This window comes from Giraffa tippelskirchi, chromosome 4 (assembly GCF_054371585.1).
Source record: "Giraffa tippelskirchi isolate mGirTip1 chromosome 4, T2T-mGirTip1v1.2.pri, whole genome shotgun sequence".
NCBI classification, from domain to species: domain Eukaryota; kingdom Metazoa; phylum Chordata; class Mammalia; order Artiodactyla; family Giraffidae; genus Giraffa; species Giraffa tippelskirchi.
Genome location: NC_137278.1, coordinates 98408727 through 98431753, shown reverse-complemented (window position 1 = coordinate 98431753; position 23027 = coordinate 98408727). Strand labels below are relative to the sequence as shown.

Below are 23027 nucleotides of genomic sequence, written 5' to 3'. Positions count from 1 at the left end.
GGCTGTGCCATGTGGCTTGTGGATCTTAGTTCCTTGAACAGGGGTTGAACCTGGGCCCCTGGCAGTGAAGGGCTAAATCCTAACCAATAGACTGCCAGGGAATTCCCCTTTTCTAGTTTCTCGATATGTAAAGTTAGGTTATATTTCATTTCATTTTATGTCATTTCCACTTTTATGGAGATATAATTGACATATAGTGCTGTATAAGTTTAAGGTATAGAGCATAATTACTTGATTTACATACATCATGAAGTGATTATCATAAGTTTAGTGAACATCCATCATCTCATAGATACAAAATTAAAGAGATAGAAAAAAATGTTTTTTCTCTTCATGAGAACTCTTGGACTTCCCAGGTGCCTCTGTGGTAAAGAATCTGCCTGCCAATGCAGGAGATTCAGGAGACACAGGTTCCATCCCTGTGTTGAGAAGATCCCCTGGAGAAGGGAACAGCTACCCACTCCAGTATTCTTGCCTGGGAAATTCCACGGACAGAGGAACCTGGTGGGCTACAGTCCATGGGGTCTCGAAGAGTTGGCCACGACTGAGTGACTGAGCGCAATCTGTATATATGTATATACATGCACTATATCTTCTTTATCCATTTATTAATGGGCACTTAGAGTGTTTCCATGTCTTGACAATGAACATAGAGGTGCATTTATCTTTTCTAATTAGTGCTTTTGGTTTCTTTGGATCAATACCCAAGTATGGAGTTGCTGGATTGTATGGTAGGTCTACTTTTAATATTTTTCCCATACTTTTTTCTGTAGTGACTACACAAATTTACTTTCCCATCAATGGTATATGAGGGTCCTTTTCTCCACATCCTTACCAACACTTACTGTTTGTTGTCCTATTTATTTATTTGGCTGTGTTGGATCTTTGTTGCTGCGTGCAGGCTTTTCTCTAGTTATGGCAAGCAGGGGCTACTCTCTAGTTGTAAGCAGGGATTTCTCACTGTGGCATAGTACAGGCTCTAGAGCTTTCAGGCGTGAGTACTTGCCTACATGGGCTCAGTAGTTGCAGCTCCCAGGCTCTAGAGCACATGCTCAGTAGTTGTGGCACATGGGCTTAGTTGCTTCACGGTATGTGAAATCTTCCCGGACCAGGGACCAAACTTGTGTCTCCTGAATTGGCAGGCAGATTCTTTACCACTGAACCGCCAGGGAAGCCCTTGTTGTCTTTTTGACAATAGCTATTCTGACAGGTTGAAGTGATATCTCACTGTGGTTTTGATTTGCATTTCACGGATGCTTAGTGATGTTGAGCATCTTTTCACATGTCTGCTGGTCATCTCTGTGTCTTTCTTGGAGAAAAAGTCTATGCAAATCCCCTGCCCATATCTGCTCTCAGGACAGGAGGTGAAGGGGGTGTGGAAGTGCAGCCCCAGCGTTACCTTCGCATCCACCTGCAGGTCTAAAAGTCTTCCAGGGTCCCAGGGGTCTTTGGAGGAGATGTGCATGTCCCACTGCCCTCCTTCCTGCCAGGGAGGGTGGAAAGGAAGTGTTTTTCTGAGGCCTGGTCCTTTTGGTTCTGATCATAATTAGGCATGAAAGGAGGTGAAAGTAGCTGGTGATGGAATGCTGTAGAATCTGTGGCAGATATCTCTTTCCTGTCACATATTAACATCTTTGTTTTCCTTGTGTTTTATGGCTTTCTTCTTCCTGCATATCCTTCCACTTGTGCAGGGTTCCAATGAGCAGAAAACAGTTAATACTAGCTGATCTGGGGGTTCTTTTTTAAGTTTTATTGATTGATTGATTTTTGGCTGTGCTAGGTCTTCATTGCTGCATGGGCTTTTCTTTAGTTGTGGAGAGTGGGGATTACAATCTAGCTGTGAGGTGCAGGCTTCTCTTTGCAGTGGCTTCTCTTGTTGCGGAGCACAGACTCTAGGGTGTGTGGCTTCATTGGTTGTGGCACCTGGGCTCAGTAGTTGTAGCTCCTGGGCTCTAGAGCACGGGCTTGGTAGGTGTGGTGCATGGGCTTAGTGGCTCTGCGGCATGTAGAATCTTCCCAGATCAGGGATCGAACCTGTGTCTCCTGCATTAGCAGGTGGATTCTTTACCACTTAGCCACCAGGGAAGCCCTGGGGGTTCTTATAAGTGAGATGATGATCAGTAGTTTCCAAATACTCGGCCTTTGTTGCATGGTCCTCACACTGGCACTGTGTGTTAAGTGCTTTTACAAACATCATTTTATTTACTTTTCACAAACATTCTATGTGTTAAATGATCATGTGCTCATCCTTCCAGTGAGGGAATTGAAGCTCAAAGAGGTGGAGTTATTTGCCCAAGATCACATCTTGGTAAACAATAAAATCAGGATTTGCTTCTAGGTCTGTGCCAAAAAAGATCTCACTGTGAGAAGCTTTCTGGGAGAGGCATTAGGTTTCAGTGGCAGAAAATGATGTGTATCTTGTGGAAACAGGGAAGAGGTTTGTTCTTATAAAGGGACAGCTTGGGGACAGTCTTGGAGGAGAGAATGGCAGCAGCAGGAGCAAGAAGAAAAATTGTGATGTTAAATATAATGAGATCTGGGGCAAAATTTGTAGTTGCATATTTACAGAGGGTAATGTTTCCTGAATCAACCATCTAGTGAAATCACAATGATTCAGAAATGCTATAGATAGACCAAGTTCCCCCTTTTAATACAAGGCATTGTATTGCATTTACATCATTTATTCACCGTATTTGTAGACTACTTGAGGAACTTACAGAACAGAATATGCTAATCCTAGATTACTGGTATTAACATGCCTTTCTTTGCTTCACTTGAGATGAAATTCTACTGCAAGGGTTTTCCAAAGTTCCATTAGAAGAAACAAGAAGAACGGCAGACAGATCAATTACAAAGAGAGACATGCAAGAAAGCAAGTATATGTCTTTAAAACTCGAAGTACACATATTTCTAAAGGCTGATGTATAGGCCAGACCTTGTATTATTGCGGTGTGCTTTATTGCTTTTCACAGATACTGTGTTTTTACAAATTGAAGGTTTGTGGCAACTCTTCATTGATCATGTCTCTTGGTGCCATTTTCCCCAACAGCATGAGCTCACTTTGTGTCTCTGCATCAGATTTTGGTAATTGTCACAATATCTCAAACTTTTTCATTATGATTGTATCTGTTATGGTGATCTGTAATCAGTGATCTTTGATATTATTACTACAACTAACTGAAGGCTCAAGATGATGGTTAGTATTTTTTAGCAATGAAGTTTTTTAAAATTAAGTACATGATTTTTTAGACATAATGCTACTGCATGCTTAATAGATTACAGTGAAGACATAACTTTTATACACACTGGAAAACAAAAAATCCTGGTGACTCACTTTATTATATTAGCTTTATTGTGGTGGTCTGGAATAATTCAACCTGCAATGTCTCAAAATGTGCCTGTATTATATTATTTTTACTACTCTATCATTTTAGCATTCCTTAAACCAGGTAGGTATGGGGCATAAACAGATTGAGATATGGAAGAAAGAATCGCTGCTTATGGAATTTGTGGTCCAAAGTATGAATAGCCCTGTATTTAGGGGTGATCCCTAAAGTTTAATGGAGAAGGCAATGGCACCCCACTCCAGTACTCTTGCCTGAGAAATCCCATGGATGGAGGAGCCTGGTAGGCTACAGTCCATGGGGTCGCTAAGCAGCTGAGCGACTTCACTTTCACTTTTCCCTTTCATGCACTGGAGAAGGCAATGGCAACCCACTCCAGTATTCTTGCCTGGAGAATCCCAGGGACGGGGGAGCCTGGTGGGCTGCCGTCTATGGGGTTGCACTGAGTCGGACACGACTGAAGCGACTAGCAGCAGCAGCCTAAAGTTTAAAAGTCAGACAGGTTCTCTCAATCTGGAGGCTGTTCAGGGGACAGGAACTAGACTTTTTAGTGGTGTCCTTTATTTCTGGTAAAATTTGTAATGACTCTTTATTCATCAGCCCTTCATAGTTTAGGGTGCATGTGCTCTACTCATTGGCTCCTGAGAAGGAAGCCCTCCCACATCCCTTCCCATCACCTGCCCCCGTTGCAGCCACTGGAAAACATTTGCACTGAGAAGCCGAGCTGATTTCTCTGTTCACACTGATGCTCAAATACGAAAGCTGAGGGAAAGAAGCTGGTCACAAATGCCTAAAGCATGGACATTAGCCCAAATCACACAAGGGACTGAGAAATCCTTTAAGGTGACACTATGTGCATTAGGATCATATTAAAATTAGGTAATTATTTATTGGGATAAGCCAGGCATGCATGCCATGTTGAAATTGCAAAGCTGCTGGCAAACCTGTTTTATAACTAACAGCCCTCCTGGTACATTTTATAAACCACATGATTAAAACAGTGAATTTTGTACTGTGTAATAGTGATGATGTGTCCTGCACAATATCTTATTATGCCATTGACTGACACTGTGTGTTGAACACATTTTAGAAAGTACTTGCTCTATAATAAAGTTCAAAAAAAAAAAAAAGAACTTGCTTTCTAAAGTGATTAAGTGTGTCTATTCCTAGTAATTCACCAGTGTCTCATTAACAGAGATATGGGCATTTGTCATTTACTGGATCATAGCAGTCATACTTTAATCATTTGGCATGCACGAGGTAGGCCTTCCTATCAGTTGTTTCTTTGTAGAGTTGAAAGTTGCCATGTGCACAGATTACTCAATGGCTATGCAGATTATGAGGAAACCATGAGAAAATTGGTGTTATCCCTGGTTTTGAGTTGAAAGTTCAGATTCTTTCAGACACTTCATGAATGCTCTGTGGCATTCAGAATAGATGGCTTCTGTGGCCTGAAACACCTTCATTAGGGCACAAATATAGCCTCCCTGATAGGTTTGCCCTCTCCCCAGGGGCCAGAGAAAAGGATTGACCTTGATCTTGAATCAAGAAAATGCGTTCAGACCCTGAGACATCACAACCTTCATTAAAAAAGCTTGATAATATAGCTCAAAATCTTCACAGGTTGCTACAGTCTTTTGGCACAATTAGCTCATGTCCTTGATGTAGCCACATGTGAGTCAGCAGAAGTCTTAACACCCATCCATGCTGTCCTAGGGGAGATGGCTGACCCAGTCCATCTCTGTTTGCACCTTCATTTTTTCAATCCCAAATGACAACATCAGGAATTCCTTGTGTTTATCAAACAAGTGAAGTCTGGATGACCTCAGGCCTCCAGTTCACTTCAGTTCAGTTCAGTCGCTCAGTCGTGTCCGACTCTTTGCGACCCCATGACTTGCAGCACGCCAGGCCTCTCTGTCCATCACCAACTCCCGGAGTCTACCCAAACCCATGTCCATCGAGTCGGTGATGCCATCCAACCATCTCATCCTCTGTCGTCCCCTTCTCCTCCCGCCCCCAATCCTACCCAGCACTAGGGTCTTTTCCAATGAGTCAACCCTTCACATGAGTTGGCCAAAGTATTGGAGTTTCAGCTTCAACATCAGACCTTCCAATGAACACCCAGGATTGAGCTCTTTTAGGATGGATTGATTGGATCTCCTTGCAGTCCAAGGGACTCTCAAGAGTCTTCTCCAACACCACAGTTCAAAAGCATCAATTCTGTGGCGCTCAGCTTTCTTCACTGTCCAACTCTCACATGCATACATGACCACTGGAAAAACCATAGCCTTGACTAGACGGACTTTTGTTGGCAAAGTAATGTCTCTGCTTTTAAATATGCCATCTAGGTTGGCCATAACCTTCCTTCCTAGGAGTAAGCGTCTTTTAATTTCATGGCTGCAGTCACCATCAGCAGTGATTCTGGAGCCCAAAAAAATAAAGTCTGACACTGTTTCCACTGTTTCCCCATCTATTTCCCATGGAGTGATGGGGCCAGATGCCATGATCTTAGTTTTCTGAACGTTGAGCTTTAAGCCAACCTTCTCACTCTCCTCCTTCACCTTCATCAAGAGGCTCTTTAGTTCTTCTTCACTTTCTGCCATAAGGGTGGTGTCATCCGCATATCTGAGGTTATTGATTTTTCTCCTGGCAATCTTGATTCCAGCTTGTGTTTCTTCCAGCCCAGCGTTTCTCATGATGTACTCGGCATATAAGTTAAATAAGCAGGGTGACAATATACAGCCTTGACGTACTCCTTTTCCTATTTGGAACCAGTCTGTTGTTCCATGTCCAGTTCTAACTGTTGCTTCCTGACCTGCATACAGGTTTCTCAAGAGACAGGTCAGATGGTCTGGTATTCCCATCTCTTTCAGAATTTTCCACAGTTTCTTGTGATCCACACAGTCAAAGGCTTTGGCATAGTCAATAAAGCAGAAATAGATGTTTTTCTGGAACTCTCTTGCTTTTTTGATGATCCAGCGGATATTGGCAATTTGATGTCTGGTTCCTCTGCCTTTTCTAAAACCAGCTTGAACATCTGGAAGTTCACGGTTCACGTATTGCTGAAGCCTGGCTTGGAGAATTTTGAGCATTACTTTACTAGCATGTGAGATGAGTGCAATTGTGTGGTAGTTTGAGCATTCTTTGGCATTGCCTTTCTTTGGGATTGGAACGAAAACTGACCTTTTCCAGTCCTGTGGCCACTGCTGAGTTTTCCAAATTTGCTGGCATATCGAGTGCAGCACTTTCACAGCATCACCTTTGAGGATTTGAAATAGCTCAACTGGAATTCCATCACCTCCACTGGCTTTGTTCGTAGTGATGCTTTCTAAGGCCCACTTGACTTCACATTCCAGGATGTCTGGCTCTAGGTGAGTGATCACACCATCGTGATTATCTGGGTCATGAAGATCTTTTTTGTACAGTTCTTCTGTGTATTCTTGCCACCTCTTCTTAATATCTTCTGCTTCTGTTAGGTCCATACCATTTCTGTCCTTTATCGAGCCTATCTTTGCATGAAATGTTCCTTTGGTATCTCTAATTTTCTGGAAGAGATCTCTAGTCTTTCCCAATCTGTTGTTTTCCTCTATTTCTTTGCACTGATCGCTGAGGAAGGCTTTCTTATCTCTCCTTGCTATTCTTTGGAACTCTGCATTCAGATGGGAACATCTTTCCTTTTCTCCTTTGCTTTTCGCTTCTCTTCTCTTCCCAGCTATCTCTAAGGCCTCCTCAGACAGCCATTTTGCTTTTTTACATTTCTTTTCCATGGGGATTTTCTTGATCCCTGTCTCCTGTACAATGTCACGAACCTCTGTCCATAGTTCATCAGGCACTCTGTCTATCAGGTCTAGTCCCTTAAATCTATTTGTCACTTCCACTCTATACTCATAAGGGATTTGATCTAGGTCATACCTGAATGGACTAGTGGTTTTCCCTACTTTCTTCAATTTAAGTCTGAATTTGGCAATAAGCAGTTCATGATCTGAGCCACAGTCTGCTCCCGGTCTTGTTTTTGCTGACTGTATAGAGCTTCTCCATCTTTGGCTGCAAAGAATATAATCAATCTGATTTTGGTGTTGACCATCTGGTGATGTCCACGTGTAGAGTCTTCTCTTGTGTTGTTGGAATAGGGTGTTTGCTATTACCAGTGCGTTCTCGTGGCAAAACTCTATTAGCCTTTGCCCTGCTTCATTCTGTACTCCAAGGCCAAACTTGCCTGTTACGCCAGGTGTTTCTTGACTTCCTACTTTTACATTCCAGTCCCCTATAATGAAAAGGACATTTTTTGGGGGTGTTAGTTCTAGAAGGTCTTGTAGGTCTTCATAGAACCGTTCAACTTCAGCTTCTTCGGCGTTACTGGTCGGGGCATAGACTTGGATTACCGTGATACTGAATGGTTTGCCTTGGAAATGAACAGAGATCATTCTGTCGTTTTTGAGATTGCATCCAAGTACTGCATTTTGGACTCTTTTGTTGACCATGATGGCTACTCCCCCAGGCCCCTCCTAAATGTAAACCTACAGTGAGGATTAGTACAGAGTATGCAGCAGGATTGTTCTCTTTCTTCCAAAGCAAGAAAGTATCACATTTCCAGAATGGTCAGACACTGACTGTTGGCCTCATTGCCTGTGGAGGGGAGAGTTTTGGTTGAAGAGCCACTGAGACATGTGTCCATCTGTCTGCGTTCCTCCTCCAGCTGAGCACTGAGCATACCCTTGCTTGGAACCAGCTCTGTTTACTGTCGTCCATCACAGATAACAGCACTGAATTGGGATGAGAGTCTGACAGTCACATCAGTGTATTTCCTCCTCCTCCCCATAGCTCTCCTGTGGTCCACGTCTTTGCCTCCAGCCTCAGATGAGAAAGTCAAATCCCACAGAACTTCACTGCCCAAGGTCACACAGTGTTCAAATGTCATACCAGAACCCAAGTCCAGTGCTCTTCCCCTAGAGCAAGCCAAGTGCAGGATGCTCCTCTCAGAATACCATCCATGAGAGTGTTGATTTCAAAAGAATCACACACAGATCCAGCAAAAGATTGACTCACAGCTAAGCTTTATTTTCCCGTAGGTTCTCCACAAAAGAGCTCAAGGGAAACTGACTTTGCATTGAGTTCAAATAAGCGAGATGAACATTTGGCTAAATTGTTTGGTAGGTATCCCTCCCATGTGAAACGGTCAGGCTGTGTTTGTAGAATCTTGTGCTTATCCGTGGTGGTCTCCCAGATAATCTGTCCCAGCTGCTCTGATGAGAAGGAAAGTGCTTTGCCTTGAGGCTAAAACAGGTTCCCTCGATGCCAGAATCTCAAGAAATTAAGCAAAACATAGAAAATAAACAGCTGAAAGGATTCTGCTCTAAAGAGGGTCCCTTGTAGCAGCAGCAGGGCCAACCATCTGGGAGCTATTGGAAGTGCAGTGTCAGACCCCAGCTTGGACCAGCTGCATCACACCAGTCTGGATGAGGTCCCTAGGTGATTTCTGCACATGTTAGAGATGGCAAGGCCTTGAGGCAGAGACAGACTTTCTCCCAGGTCTTCAGCCCTAACTGAGCATGAGAATCTCCTGGGAGATCATTAAAAAAGAGACAAGTGATCAGGTTACTTGGGGTGGGATGAGAGGTTTGCATCAGAAGTTATTATAGCTCTCCAGGTGATTCTAGGCTGGTACTGATCTCTTCCAAGCTCCCCTGTAACATTTGAGAAAAACCAAGGCCTAGCTGGAAGATGTTAGGGGTAGGAAGTTCTAAGAATACATCTCTTAACCAAAGCTACACCTGAGCTTAGAAGAACTATCTTAAGCAACTAATTTGGAGCATAAGATATCAATTGAACACTTGCATTGTCCTGAAAAAGCTTGATGAAGAGACTAATAAATTTTAGTGAATTTCAGTGTTCCATTTAGAGTCTACCATTCTCCACCCTCCAGCCCCATGGCAGGTAGCCAGGTGGTTGGCAGCCTGCTTTCTCAGTATGCTTGCTGGTGCCAGAATGGGCAACTGGGGACCTTGTCCTTCAAAAGTCTGAGTGTATGTTGATCACTGCCTTTGATCACTGAGGGCTGGCACTGAGGCTGGTCACTGTTTCACTTGCATGACCTGAAGAGGCTTCCAAGAAACTCTGTCAAGGATTAAAGAGATGGTATTTTTAATTTTTCTCCTTTTGAAATACAGACACTTAAGGAAACCTTTGTCAGATCACTGAGTGACAGCAGACGTAAGAAGCTGGAAATTCAGAACCCATACACAATAAGAAATACACACTTTGCCAAAACAGTTTGGAGAAGCCAAACTAAGCCTTAGCCAAACTAAGGCTGTAGCCCTTGAAAGCAGAAATTGGCCATCCCTGAGGACTGGGAGAATTAGATTTCCAAAGTTACCAAAATATAACACTCAGCATGTTTGCTGCTGCTGCTGCTGCTAAGTCGCTTCAGTCGTGTCCGACTCTGTGCGACCCCATAGACGGCAGCCCACCCGGCTCCGCCGTCCCAGGGATTCTCCAGGCAAGAATACTGGAGTGGGTTGCCATTTCCTTCTCCAGTGCATGAAAGGGAAAAGTGAAAGTGAAGTCGCTCAGTCGTGTCCAACTCTTAGCATGTTTAACTCTCAACAAAAAATTTACAGAACATACAAAGAAACAGGACAGAGTGGCCCATTCACAGGGTAAAAAGAAAAAAGAAATGGATAGAACTCATCCCCGAGGAAGCCTAGAAATTGGAATTATTTATCAGAGATATTAAATCAACTGTCTTCCATATGTTTAATGAGTAAAGGAAGTGATAGACAAAGAACTTGCAGAAATCAGGAAAACAATGTTTGAACAAAGTAGGAATATCAATAAGCAAATAAAAATTATAAAAAAGAGCCAAATAGATATTCTGAAGTTGAAAAGTATAGTAACTGAAATGAAAAACTCACTGGAGGGATTTGACAGCAGATTTGAGCAGACAGAATTAAGGATCCTTAACTTTGACCTGGGACACTTGAAATAATCCCGTCTGAGGAGGAGAGTGGAAAAGATGAAATGAATAGACAGAGCACAAGGGACCGTGAGACACCATGAAGAATACCAACATATATTAATACGTCTGAGAAGTACCGGAAGGAGAAATGAGCAGGAGACAAAAAAATGTCAGGAGGTAGTACTGTTCTCATAAAACTTCCCAAATCTGATGATTCTTCACATCCAAGATGCTCTATAAACTCCAGGCTGGGCAAATGGAAGAGAGCCACACTAAAGCACATTATAGTCAAATTGTTGAAAACAAAAGACAAAGAGAATCTTGTGAGCATCAAAGAGAGAAGCAACTCATTATGTACAAGAGTGCTGTGTTTAATCAATAAGCCATTAATCAATAAGATTAATGGCTGGCTTCAACACAAAAATCTTGGAAGCCAGAAGCAGTGATATGACATAATTGAAGTCCTAAAAGAAAAGTACTGTCACCCAAGAATTCTGTATCTAACAAAACTATTCTTTGATCATGGAGGAGAAATAAAGACATTTATGGATAAACATAAGCTAAGAGATCTGCCCTGATAGAAATACTAAAGAAAGTGCTTCAGAGTGAAATGAAGGAATACTAGACAGTAACTCAAAGCCATAAGAAAAAAATAAAGAACACTGGTAAAGGTGACTATATGGGTAAATATAAAAGCCAATATTATTGTTATTTTGGTCTGGTTTGTGACTTTTCTCTTTTTCTAGTATGATTTAGAAGACAAGTGCATAAAACAATCTATGTAATAGATTTATAACAAATGTTTATGACATAGATTTATAACAAATCTATGTTAATAGGCATTCAATGTCCATAGATGTAATCTAGGATAATAACAACATAAAAGGGGAGGGATGGAGATGTATTAATATATGAGCAATGTGTTTGTATGCTAACTATGAATGCTAACTATTAGTTTGTATGAAACTAAGTTGGTACTTTAAACTAAGTTGTTGTAAGTTTAACATCTTAATTGTGATCCTCAAGGTAAATATGAAGAAAATTAAAAAATACAGAAAAAGGTATGAAGGAGGCAATCAAAATGTAACATTGCAGAAAACCAAAAAACTCCCAAAGAAAAGTAGTAATGGAGGAACTGATGAATAAAAAATATATAAGTGGAAACAAATAGCTAAATGGCATTAGTAAATTCTTCCTGATCAGCAATCACATTAAATGTAAATGATTAGATGCTTATTAAAAGGCAGAAAGTAGCAAATTGGATAGAAAAAAAGGATCTCTTTGCTGTCTACAAGAGACTCACTTAGGGTAAAAGGATACAAAGAGGTTGAAAGTAAAACAATGGAAGAAAGTATTCCATGCAAATATTAACCAAAATAATATATCTGGAGTAGCTAAAAAAAGTAGATTTCAAGTAAAAAAGTTTACAAGAGACAAGCACATATATTGATAAGAATTTCAGTACAGAAAGAGGACATAACAGTTATAAACACAAACACATATGTACACAACAATAGAGCCCCCAAATATATGAACCAATAATGGACAGAATTGAATGAAGAAATAGTTCTACAATAATACTTGGAAACTTTAATATCCCAGTTTAAATAACAGATAAGACTAGACAATCAATAAAAAATAGAATACTTCCCTACTATAAACCAATTAGACCTAACAAACTTATACAGAACATGCCACCCAACAACAGCAGAAAATACATTCTTATCAAGTTCACATAAAATATTCTCCAGGATAGACCATATGTTGGCCACAAAACAACTCCTGAATACATTGAAAAAGATTGAAGTCATATAAAGTATCTTTCCTGATCACAATGGAATGAAACTAGAAATTTAGGAAAACGCACAAATATATGAAAATGAAACAATGAATAATTGAAGAGGAGGGAACACTTACTAACTCATTCTAAAAGGCCAGTATAACCCTGATACCAAAGCCAGACAGAGACACTGTAAGAAAACTACGGAACAATATCACTTGTCCATATAAATGCAAAATTCCTCAACAAAATGCTAGGAAACCGAATCCATCATCATAGTAAAAGGATTATACACTAGATCAAGTGGGATTTATTCCTGGAAGTTAAGACAGTTTGGGCTTTCCTGGTGGCTCCCTGGTGCAGAGGTAAAGAATCTGCCTTCAATGCAGGAGACGCGGGTTTGATTCCTGGGTTGAGAAGGTCCCCTGGAGAAGGAAATGGCAACCCACTCCAGTATTCTTGCCTGGAGAATCCCAGGGATGGCGGAGCCTGGTGGGCTGCTGTCTATGGGGTCACACAGAGTTGGACACGACTGAAGTGACTTAGCAGCAGCAGCAGCCAGTATTCTTGCCTGGGAAATCCTAGGGACAGAGGAGCCTGGCCAGCTACAGTCCACAGGGTCTCAAGTGTCCCACGCGACTTAGTGACTAAACCACCACCAAGATGGTTCAACATAGGAAAATCAGTCAATATAACATACTATTATACATTAACAGAATGAAATAAAAAACCACACAATCATCTCAACTGATGCAGATAAAGCATTTCAGGAATTCTGGGTTTGCCCTTATTCCATGTGTGAGATTTAAGAGGCTTCAGTAAGTCTGGCTAATTGATCGGTGGTAAGTGACCATGATTGAATGATTGAGTAGGTGCAGATAGCACTTGGAGTCACTCTATCCAGGCTTTCAGAAATTCCCATCTAGGAATGAGAGCACATTTCTCCTCTTAGCAGCTGCCCTGTGTCTCTGAATCCAGCCCTGCATGTGTGAAAGGGGAGTGGGTGCATCTGAAGATGGTGTCTGGTGCAGAGTTTGGAGAGATCCCATCACCCCCTTGGGTCAACTGACATGCCCACTGCCAGGCCAGTGTTGACCTTGGCATTGGTGGGCCATCAACAAACTTGCCAGAGTCTCTGAGCAATCGTTCAGGAACTGGTAGGTCATTGTATTCATCAAGGAAAGGGCTGTGAGAATTCATCATCTTGATTGAGTGAATGTGATGGCCAAACTTGGTGTCCTTATTGTAAGCATTTAGTCCATCAGGTGAGTAGACCCCTCACCAATGTACCAATGTACCAACAGCTCTTGAAAAAGGATTCAGAATATACACAAAATAAACTGAATTTGTGATAACTATTTTCTGTGGCTTTGCAAAGTCAACCTAGAAGGATAAACAAAGCTGCTGTCCCCAGGGAAAAGTAGAAGACTGAAAATTTTAAAAAGGGAAGGAGAGGGACTTCCCTGGTGGTCTAGTGGTTAAGAATCTGCCTTGCTATGCATGGGACACAGGTTCAATCACTGGTTGGGAAACTAACGTCCCACATGCCGAGGAGCAACTAAGCCCGTGCTTCACAGCTAGAGAATCTGCCTGCTGCAACTAAGACCCAATGCAGCCAAATAAATAAATACTTTTTAAAAAATAAAGGGACTTCCCTGGTGGCGCAGTGGATAAGAATCCGCCTGCCAACGCAGGAGACTCGGGTTCAATCCGTGGCCCGGGAAGATACTACATGCTCCAGAACAACTAAGCCCATGAACCACAACTACTAAACCTGTGTTGCAACTACTGAAGCCTGAATGCCCTAGAGCCTATGCTCCACAATAAGAGAAGTCACTGCAATGAGAAACCTGTGCACCACAACAAAGAGGAGCAAAAGCTCTTGAGCAGCAACCAAGTCCCAGCACGGTCAAAAATAAATAAATAAAATAAAAAACTTAAAAAGGGAAGTGTGTTAGTCACTCAGTCCTGTCAAACTCTTTGTGACCCCCATGGACTGTAGCTCGCCATGGGATTCTCCAGGCAAGAATACTGGAGTGGATTGCCATTCCCTTCTCCAAGGAATCATCCCAACCCAGGGATTGAACCCAGGTCTCCTGCATTGCAGGCAGATGGTTTCCCATCTGAGCCACCAGGGAAGCCCTAAAAAGGGAAGGAGAAATGCATATATTAAAAAAGACTGTAACATGAAAAATTAGGAACAGTTTATAAACAGATTTCTTTTAAGAAACTTTTTATACACAGAGAGGTTTTTCTGGCTTAAAGATCTATTCTGCTTTATTTTTACCCTCCAGACTTCACCCATTTTTTTTAATAATTCTTTTTTTCTTTTTTTTGTTTTTTTAGATTTATTTATTTATCGATTGTTTACTTTACAATATTGTGTTAGTTTTGCCATACATTGACATGAATCCACCATGGGTGTACATGTGTTCCCCTTCCAGAACCCCCCTCCCACCTCCCTCCCCATCCCATCCCTCTGGGTCATCCCAGTGCACTAGCCCCGAGCACTCTGTGTCATGCATGGAACCTGGACTGGCGATTCGTTTCACATATGATAATTTACATGCTTCAGTGCCATTCTCCCATATCATCCCACCCTTGCCCTCTCCCATAGAGTCCAAAAGACTGTTCTATACATCTGTGTCTCTTTTGGTGTCTTGCATACAGGATTATCTTTACCGATTCACTAAATTCCATATATATGTGTTAGTATACTGTATTGGTATTTTTCTTTCTGGCTTACTTCACTCTCTATAATAGGCTCCAGTTTCACCCACCTCATTAGAACTGATTCGAATGTATTCTTTTTAATGGCTGAGTAATATTCCACTGTGTATATGTACCACAGCTTCCTTATCCATTTGTCTGCTGATGGACATCTAGGTTGCTTCCATGTCCTGGATATGATAAACAGTGCTGCGATGAACATTGGGGTACACATGTCTCTTTCAATTCTGGTTTCCTCGGTGTGTATGCCCAGCAGTGGGATTGCTGGATCATATGGCAGTTCTATTTCCAGTTTTTTGAGCAATCTCCACACTGTTCTCCATAGTGGCTGTACTAGTTTGCATTCCCCTCCAACAGTGTAAGAAGGTTCCCTTTTCTCCACACCCTTTCCAGCATTTATTGCTTGTAGTCTTTTGGATAGCAGCCATTCTGACTGGCGTGAAATGGTACCTTATTGCAGACTTCACCCACTTTTATGGGCTGTCCTTAACCCATTTTTATGGAAAGTGTCAGAGGTGGGTCAAAATGGCAACAAGAATAAGAAGGAAAATTATGACACTCCATATTACGAGATTTGGGAGAAAGTTTCTAGCTACATATCTTTAGTGGACAATTTTTACTGCCCAGGACATCTAGTGGAATCACAATTTTTCAGAAATAATTTATGTCATTAGAAGTTCCCTTCCCAACAGAAAGACTTTGAGAGTGTAATTTCATGTATTTGTTGAGTTTGTATTATTTATTCACTGTATTTACAGAGAAAAATTGTAAAAATTTTTTACAAAATTTTTTTTACAAAACATTGTAACACCACTACTGATATTAATACGCCTTTATTTACTTCTCTTGAGATGAAATTCTACTGCAAGTATTTTCCAAAGTTCCATTAGAAGAAACAAGAGCAGCAGCTGGCAGATCAATTACAAAGAGAGACACAAAAGAAAGCAAGTATACGAGCTTAAAACTCTAAGTGTGTGTTTTTCTGTAGGCTTATATTCTGTGTTGTAGGCACTATGCTATCATCCTACCATTCTTTAGAATAGCTACTTGTGCGGCAAAGACACATTGAGATATGAAGGAAAGAACTGTCTGAAATTCTCTATATAAACCTCCAAGATGCAAGTGTGACTATCCCCCTGTTTGGGGGAAATCCCCCAAGTTCATGGGTCAGACAGTTTCTTCCTTTCCAGAGGCTGTTCAGAGGACAGAGACTGGAACTGCAAATGGTGTTTACTGTTTCTCACACCGAGAGCCCTGAGTGGTGTAACAGCTTTCTGCTGAACACGCTTTATACTTCCACATGTGTGACATGGCTTGAGGGTAATCTCAGCCCTGGGTGAGAGCTGGTGCAGTCATTAGAGCCTCATTCCATGGATAAGATCAGGACAGAAATCACTGGCCCTAGGGACATCTGTAGAAATAACAAAAGTGAACACATCCTTCCCTTTATAGCAGCTTCATAACATTATTATTTTTGAAGGAACACTTTGAGGATTAAGGCAGATCACAGGTCACAAGGATGGAATTGTGTGTCAGAAGTTGCCAGCAGGGCCTGGCAGCAGAGGAGTGAGTGCTGTGTTGAAATTTTTGCATAAAGATGTGAACTTTGATTTCTGAGGTTCCATTCCCATGGCCTCTGCAATCAGCAACTAGCTGGTGCTTCTCTCCACAATAACTTCCAAACTTCCAAACACACATTTCCAAGTACAATTTGCTGTCTATATTAGCATTTCAGCCCTGGATTGGGAGCTGCTTGGGATTAGTAGATGCAAACTAGTATATATAGGATGAATAAAAACAAGGTCCTACGGTATAGCACAGGGAACTATATTCAATATCCGGTGATAAACCATAATGGAAAATAATATAAAAAATAATTTTAAAAAAACACTGAAAATATGGGCCTAAGGTGCTTTTAAGGATGTATAGATAAAAATTTTTCTATTTTTTTCACGTGTTTCATCATCACAGGAGCAACCATTGATGGGAATTCTCATGAACCAGAATTTTTCTTTGACAGCACAGACAGAATGTCTAATAACGGTAAATGCAGATGGATAAAATTGGGAGTTAGGGGTCATAAGTAATACCTCTTCTTCCTCTTGCCCAAGTTCAGAACAAAGTGTGACACTAAGCTAAGGCTCCAGCAGATGGAGCTCAGACCATCTTCTCCAGGAATACTTGGCTGGCTAATGGGGTGCTTCACCTGAAACTAGCAAGAGTGCTGTGATCACTGGTAAGGTGTAGGATGCCCTTGCCTTCTTCAGTTCCCCTCCACGACAGACGTGACTTTTGTAAAAATCATAGCATAGAGGAGCAGATCAAAATGTTTGCTCTCTGCAGAGACAGAGGTAGAGAGCTAGAGAGGGAAGGAGAAAGGAGCTAGTCATAAACACCTGAATTCTCCCAAACTTACCAGTGAAGTCCCTCCCCTACCCGGGGGGGGGGGGGCAGGGCTAGTGAGGGGATGAGCACTTCCTGGAAGGGGTACCTAGAGGGCTCTCTCTATCCTTTCAGAGGATAAGCAAACTCATCTCAGATCCAATTAGGAAGAAAGCAAACGAGATGAAGACAGGATAAGGAATAGAACCCCATGCAGCATTTCCTCCCTTGATAGATTTAAAGATTTAAAAGGAAAAATAAGGACTTCCCCTGGCAGTCCAGTGGTTAGGCTCAGCAATTCCATTGCAGGGGCACAGGTTTGATTCCTGGCCAGGGAACTAAGATCCCAAAAGCCGCGTGGTGCAGCCAAGAAACAAACAAAAAAAGCCAAATATGTCACTGTCTGAGCTGGCAACTCTGTCGTCTTTCCTGGGCGCAGAAATAGAAACTAGGTCAGTGGTTCCCAATCCCAACTATGCATCAGCCACAGGGAAGAGGTTGTGGAATGAAAAGAGCTTATTAAATATCCTTCTTCTGGGACTTTCCTGGTGGTCCAGTGGTTAAGACTCCGCACTCCCAATGCAGGGGATGAAGGTTTGATCCCTGGTCAGGGAACTGAGATCCCACATGCTCGCCCCCCTCCAAAAAATCCTTATTTCCAGGAAGTAGAAAGTGTTAGTGGCTCAGTTATGTCAGACTCTTTGTGATCCCCTGACCTGTAGCCTGCCAAACTCCTCTGTCCATGGGATTTCTCAGGCAAGAATACTGGAGTAGGTTGCCATTTCCTTCTCCAGGGGATCTTATTTCCAGAACTGACCAGGAATCTCTAGAAGTGGAGTCTTGGTTCTGCACATCTTTTCATATTCTCTGAGTGACTTGGCTGCAGTCAGTCAGACACCAGCCCCTGGCATTTGGAACCATTGGCTTAGATGGTTTTCGAAGATCAATTTACCACAGAATTCTCTTTAAAATAAATAGTTCTAATATCCCTGAATTTGCCCTACACATTTCCTTCTGTAAATTGCATGATAGTCATAAATTAGATATGGAGGGGCATCTCTTTGGTACCTGAGTCTCCACTTAAAGAACTGACAGGATGTCTTTGTGCTGAGGGCCACACATGGGCGAGAGTGGCTTTATCAACACAGTCCACATCATCCCATTTTTCTGTGAAATGACTACCCAGTGTCCCTTTTAAGGACACCTGGAAGAACTTTTAGGCAAAAGAGTTTCACAGACACCACATTGAGCAATAATTTGCCATTGCTCGTGACTAATCCTTACATTTTCTCACTAGACCAGATGCCCAGTATTCCCAGGGCAAGGCCTCCTGTCTTCTGCTGAGTGGGTTCCACCTGTGCTGCTGATGTGCTGGAAACATTACCAGTGGAGAACAGTGAGGGTAGCATTTTCCTTTCAAGTAATTGCCACATGAGAGAATTGTCAAATACAGACGTGGGCAGTGAGCACTCGCTGCCTCCCTGTTATGAAACAGGAGGGGGCCAGGAGTCCCTGGTGCCCAATTAAGCTTGGTCCCCTGGGAAAAATGTGCCAGCATATCCCTATTGGTCTTGTTGGTAGATTTCAACTTTTGCATATTACCAAAAATGACATCACCTCTAAAACTGTCCATCAGTCATCAGCTTTATTGCTTTTTCTCCTTGAGAGGAGCTTGACTGGATGTTTGACCACTTTCTAAGTACAAAATGGACTTATTTTCCTCTCTCTTCTCAGATCCCCAAGGTGTGCAGTGATCAATCTAAGCTTGGTGTGAAGCCAAATCTGTATTTTCTTTGTAAACAAAGGATCACATTACAAATTGATCATCAAACTTATCTTGGTAATCCATAATGTGGGGTTTCTAGGAGTCTCAAAATCAGAAGAAATATGTAGACTAGAAAACCTCTCTTGGGACCAAAATTAGAAGAAATATGTAGACTAGAAAACCTCCCTTGGGACTCTAATGTTAGGTTGAATCATTTGAACTTACTGTTTTTGTAGGTCAAAAATTGTCAAAAATCTCCAGTTTCATGTGGTTCAATCTAATATCTTGGGAATCCTTCAAGGGTCTCTGCTTAATGGTACAGGTTGTATACCTAGACCCTGGCTTCCTGCAGAGTGTAGACACCTCTGTAAGGGTGTCACTTTTCTCCATCTACAATTCTTACACCAAACCAGAGGCAGCTGATTAAAATCCTCATTTATATGGACATAAGTGAATATTCCTTTTTTGTTCAACTGTTTTCCTTGGAATTTCATTCTTACTGTGATTTTAGGTAGAGCAGTGATAGAAGAATCTACCTGTCAATGCAGGAGATGCAAGAGATGCAGTTTCAATTCCTGGGTGGGGAAGATCTCCTGGAGAAGGGGATGGCAACTTACTCCAGTATTCTTGCCTGAAGAATCCCATGGACAGAGGAGCCTGATGGGCTACAGTTCATGGGGTCACAAAGGGTCACAAAAACTGCAGTTTTAAAATATGTCCATAAATTTTTTGATACCCCTCCCTTCAAAAGATGGAGCTTCATCTCATTCCCTTGCTTGTGGACTAAACTTAGTGACTTGCCTCTGATGACTAGAATATGGCAGAAGTGATGTGCCACTCCTGAGATTAGGTCATAGAAGACATTGGGATTTCCGCCTGTCTGTGTCTTGGATTGATGGCCCACCTGGGGGTAGGTTAGCTGTCATGTTGTGAGGACACTCCAGCGGTTCTAAGGGGAGTCCCCCGTGATGGGGAACTGAGTCCTCTTGCCTATAGCCGGTGAAGAGGTGAGACCTTCTGCCAACAGCTGTGTGAGGCATCTTTGAAGCAGACCCTCCAGTGCTTTTCAGCCTTCAAACAACTACAGTCTTGGCCAGCAAGACAGGTATAACTGGTGGTTCTGGCTCAGTGTCTTTCATGAGGTTGCTTGCAGTCGAGATCTCAGTTAAGACCTACCTGTTGCTCTCCTTCTCATTGGTAAGCCTTGTGCCAGGAATTGGAGAACTAGAGGGGCCATTCTTGTCTTCCAAAAGCTCACAGCTAGTAAGAGAATCAGTGTCATTAATAATTACTGGACAGAAATCTGCTAAAATTGAAGGTATTTAAAAAATGTTTTAGGGACTTCCATGGTGGTCCAATGGCGAAGAATCTGCCTTCCAATGTAGGGTACTCAGGTTCGATCCCTGGTTGGGGCAGGAATCCCACATGCCCATGGGGCAACTAAGCCTACTTGCCACAACTAGAGAGAGGCCCGTGTGCCACAGCAGAGACCTAACACCACACACACCCTGCCACCAAAACAAGTGTTTTTGGTTGTACTTGCATGGAACCTTGGAAGATCAAATGAGAAGCAGGTCTGCTTCATAAGGTGTTTTGAGTAGGGGGGTGTGAAGAAAGAAGGGGTCCAAGGAGCCCCTTCAGACTGTGGTGAAGGTGACACCCCACAAGAAAAGGAGGCTGACTGGACCTCTCTTCAGAGGCCAGGAGCCACTCTGGGCTACTCTGCGGAGACCAGGAAATCCAGACCACACTGTCTGCATCTCTTCCTTAGCAGACCTTTCAAAAAACCAGAATTAATGGTAAAAAGTAAGATGGCTGGCTAGGAAGATGGGTGAAGAAATTATCCTTTTGAGAAGTGAAGTGTCTTGGAAAGAATGTGCCCAGGTCTGTGGAGAGTTCAAGCCCTTAATGATTAGTAGTAGCTCCACTGAAGTGAGTTTAGTCTTCAGTAACAGTGTAGCAACAAAGTGTTAACACAACCAAAGGCTCATTTCTATGCTAGAGCCTCCTGGGAGTAAAACAAACAAAACCCAAAGAAATTCTAAAGATGTAAAACTTCAGCTTTTCCTTAGGCACAAAGCCAGAATTTCTTGGTTCTGGGCTCATACAAGACAGTTTTACCAGGTGTAGGATGTTACTGATGGACAACTTGGATTGAGTCTCCATCATGGAAATGCGGCCGGTGGGGGAGGGCGGGAGAGGGGTGGTTCCTTGTACTTGCTCTTGTAATAGATTGCTGCTTTTCTCACAGTTAATGGCTTTCTAAAGTTGACATAGAGCTTGAAAATTGACCGTATTTGGCGAACCTTGGTAATCGTGCTTATTTTTTTTTCCTCACAGAAAATAATCCAGCAGATGATCAAAATCACAACACACCACACGTGGAAAACATCTTCCAAACTCTCCAAAGATCATTAGGTAAATGAGAATTTATGACCATATTGGTGATAAGTGTAGATCGTGGCTCTTGATTCTGCTTTTTGTTTTTGTGTTACAGAGATAAGGAATGTCAAGATTTGTGTTTAAGTGGCATGTCCATCTTTTTTTTTTTAAAACAACGCTATGAAAGAGCAAGGCAAACACAACCCCTTAGTAGATTAAATCTATGTTATCCAGAGTTTTCTGTCTGTGGTGGTGAATTTCTCAACTCTGATTGGACAAGCTGGCATTTCCAAAGTCACGTAATTACCAGTCATATTAATCTGTGCATTTGCTCTCTTTTTCTAAGCCAAATTGAATAAAAAACAAGTTTCTTTCTTTCTTTCTCTAGAAATAATTTAACCACGTGAGGCTGTTCTCACATACTTCCTAGACAGATTCATCTGCAGAGTTAGCTGCAGATTTTCAATCCTATCTGTTTCTGTTTCCTGTGGTCCCTCTACCAACAAATGAATATTTGAGTGTATTTAATCTTCTGCATTGCTGTTGCAATTCAAGAAACATTCTTTTTAAAACTGAAGTATAATCGACTTAAAATATCATGTTAGTTTCAGGTATAAAATACAGTGGTTCAATATTTTTATATATTACAAAATGATCACCATAAATTTAGTTACTGGGCTTCCCAGGTGACTCAAGTGGTAAAGAATCTGCCTGCAACGCAGGAGACCCAGGTTCAATCCCTGGGTTGAGAAGATACCCTGGAGAAGGAAATGGCTACTGACTCAGGTATTCTTGCCTGGGGAATTCCATGGACAGAGGAGCCTAGCAGATTATAATCCATGACATTGCAAAGAGTCAGACACAACTGAATGACTCACACTTTTCAAGTTTAGTTACTATCTGGCATCATACAAAGTTACTACAATATTATTGACTATATTCCCTATGCAGTACATTACATCCATGTGACATGTTTATTTTATAACTGGAAGTTTGTTCCTCTTAATCTCCCTCATCTGTTTCACTCCTTTGTTTTTGTGTGTGTGTGTGCATATATGTGTGTATGTGTATTTGTATTATTTTTTAGATTCCACATATATGTGAGATCGTATAATATTTGTCTTTGTCTGACTTACTTCACTTAGTATTGTAATCTCTAGGTCCATCCATTTGCCACAAATGGCAGTATTTCATTCTTTTTTTCCATACAAATTTTAGAATTACTTGTCCTAATTCCGTGAAAAATGCCATAGGTATTTTGATAGGAATTACATTGAATCTGTAGACTCCATTTGTTTATTTGAATTCCTCATTTCTTTTTCTTGTCTGGTTTCTCTGGCTAGGACTAATACTGTGCTGAATAAAAGTGGACAGAGTAAGCATACTTGTCTTTTTCTCATCTTAGAGGACATTCTTACAGCTTTTCACCATTGAGTATGATGATCTCTTAAATTCGAATGCATTCTGATAGTCCTGCATTTCCAATCCTGAACCCTCACCATATTTAATGTTTTTGACATCAGATTTTACACCTTTTTGTTTTGTGTATTCTTACTTATTGTAGCTATAGATGATTTTACTACTTTTGTCTTTTAACCTTCCTACTAGCTTTATAAGTGGTTATTCCACTACCTTACTGTACATTTGCTTTTACCAATGAGATTTTTCCTTTTGTAATTTTCATATTTC

The 23027-nt window shown here is 41.6% G+C and overlaps 1 protein-coding gene across 29 annotated transcripts in view; it reads left to right on the top strand.

Moving 5' to 3' along the window:
* C4H2orf92 (chromosome 4 C2orf92 homolog) overlaps positions 1-23027 on the top strand; it is an 82167-nt gene that overhangs the window by 43029 nt on the left and 16111 nt on the right. For 15 of the 29 annotated variants that reach the window (XR_014051915.1, XR_014051914.1, XR_014051916.1 and 12 more), the window contains 5 exons: positions 2780-2872; positions 8414-8494; positions 15661-15753; positions 16781-16852; positions 21297-21374. Coding sequence is in view for 23 of the 29 variants with exons in the window: in XM_081484586.1 (XP_081340712.1) it covers positions 2780-2872; positions 8414-8494; positions 15661-15753; positions 16781-16852; positions 21297-21374 (417 nt within the window). In the remaining 6 variants the exon portion in view is untranslated. Of the gene's footprint in view, positions 1-2779; positions 2877-3049; positions 3085-8413; positions 8495-15660; positions 15754-16780; positions 16853-21296; positions 21375-23027 lie in introns of all 29 variants that reach the window. The other 14 variants (XR_014051918.1, XR_014051917.1, XM_081484580.1 and 11 more) reach the window with 6 other exon arrangements.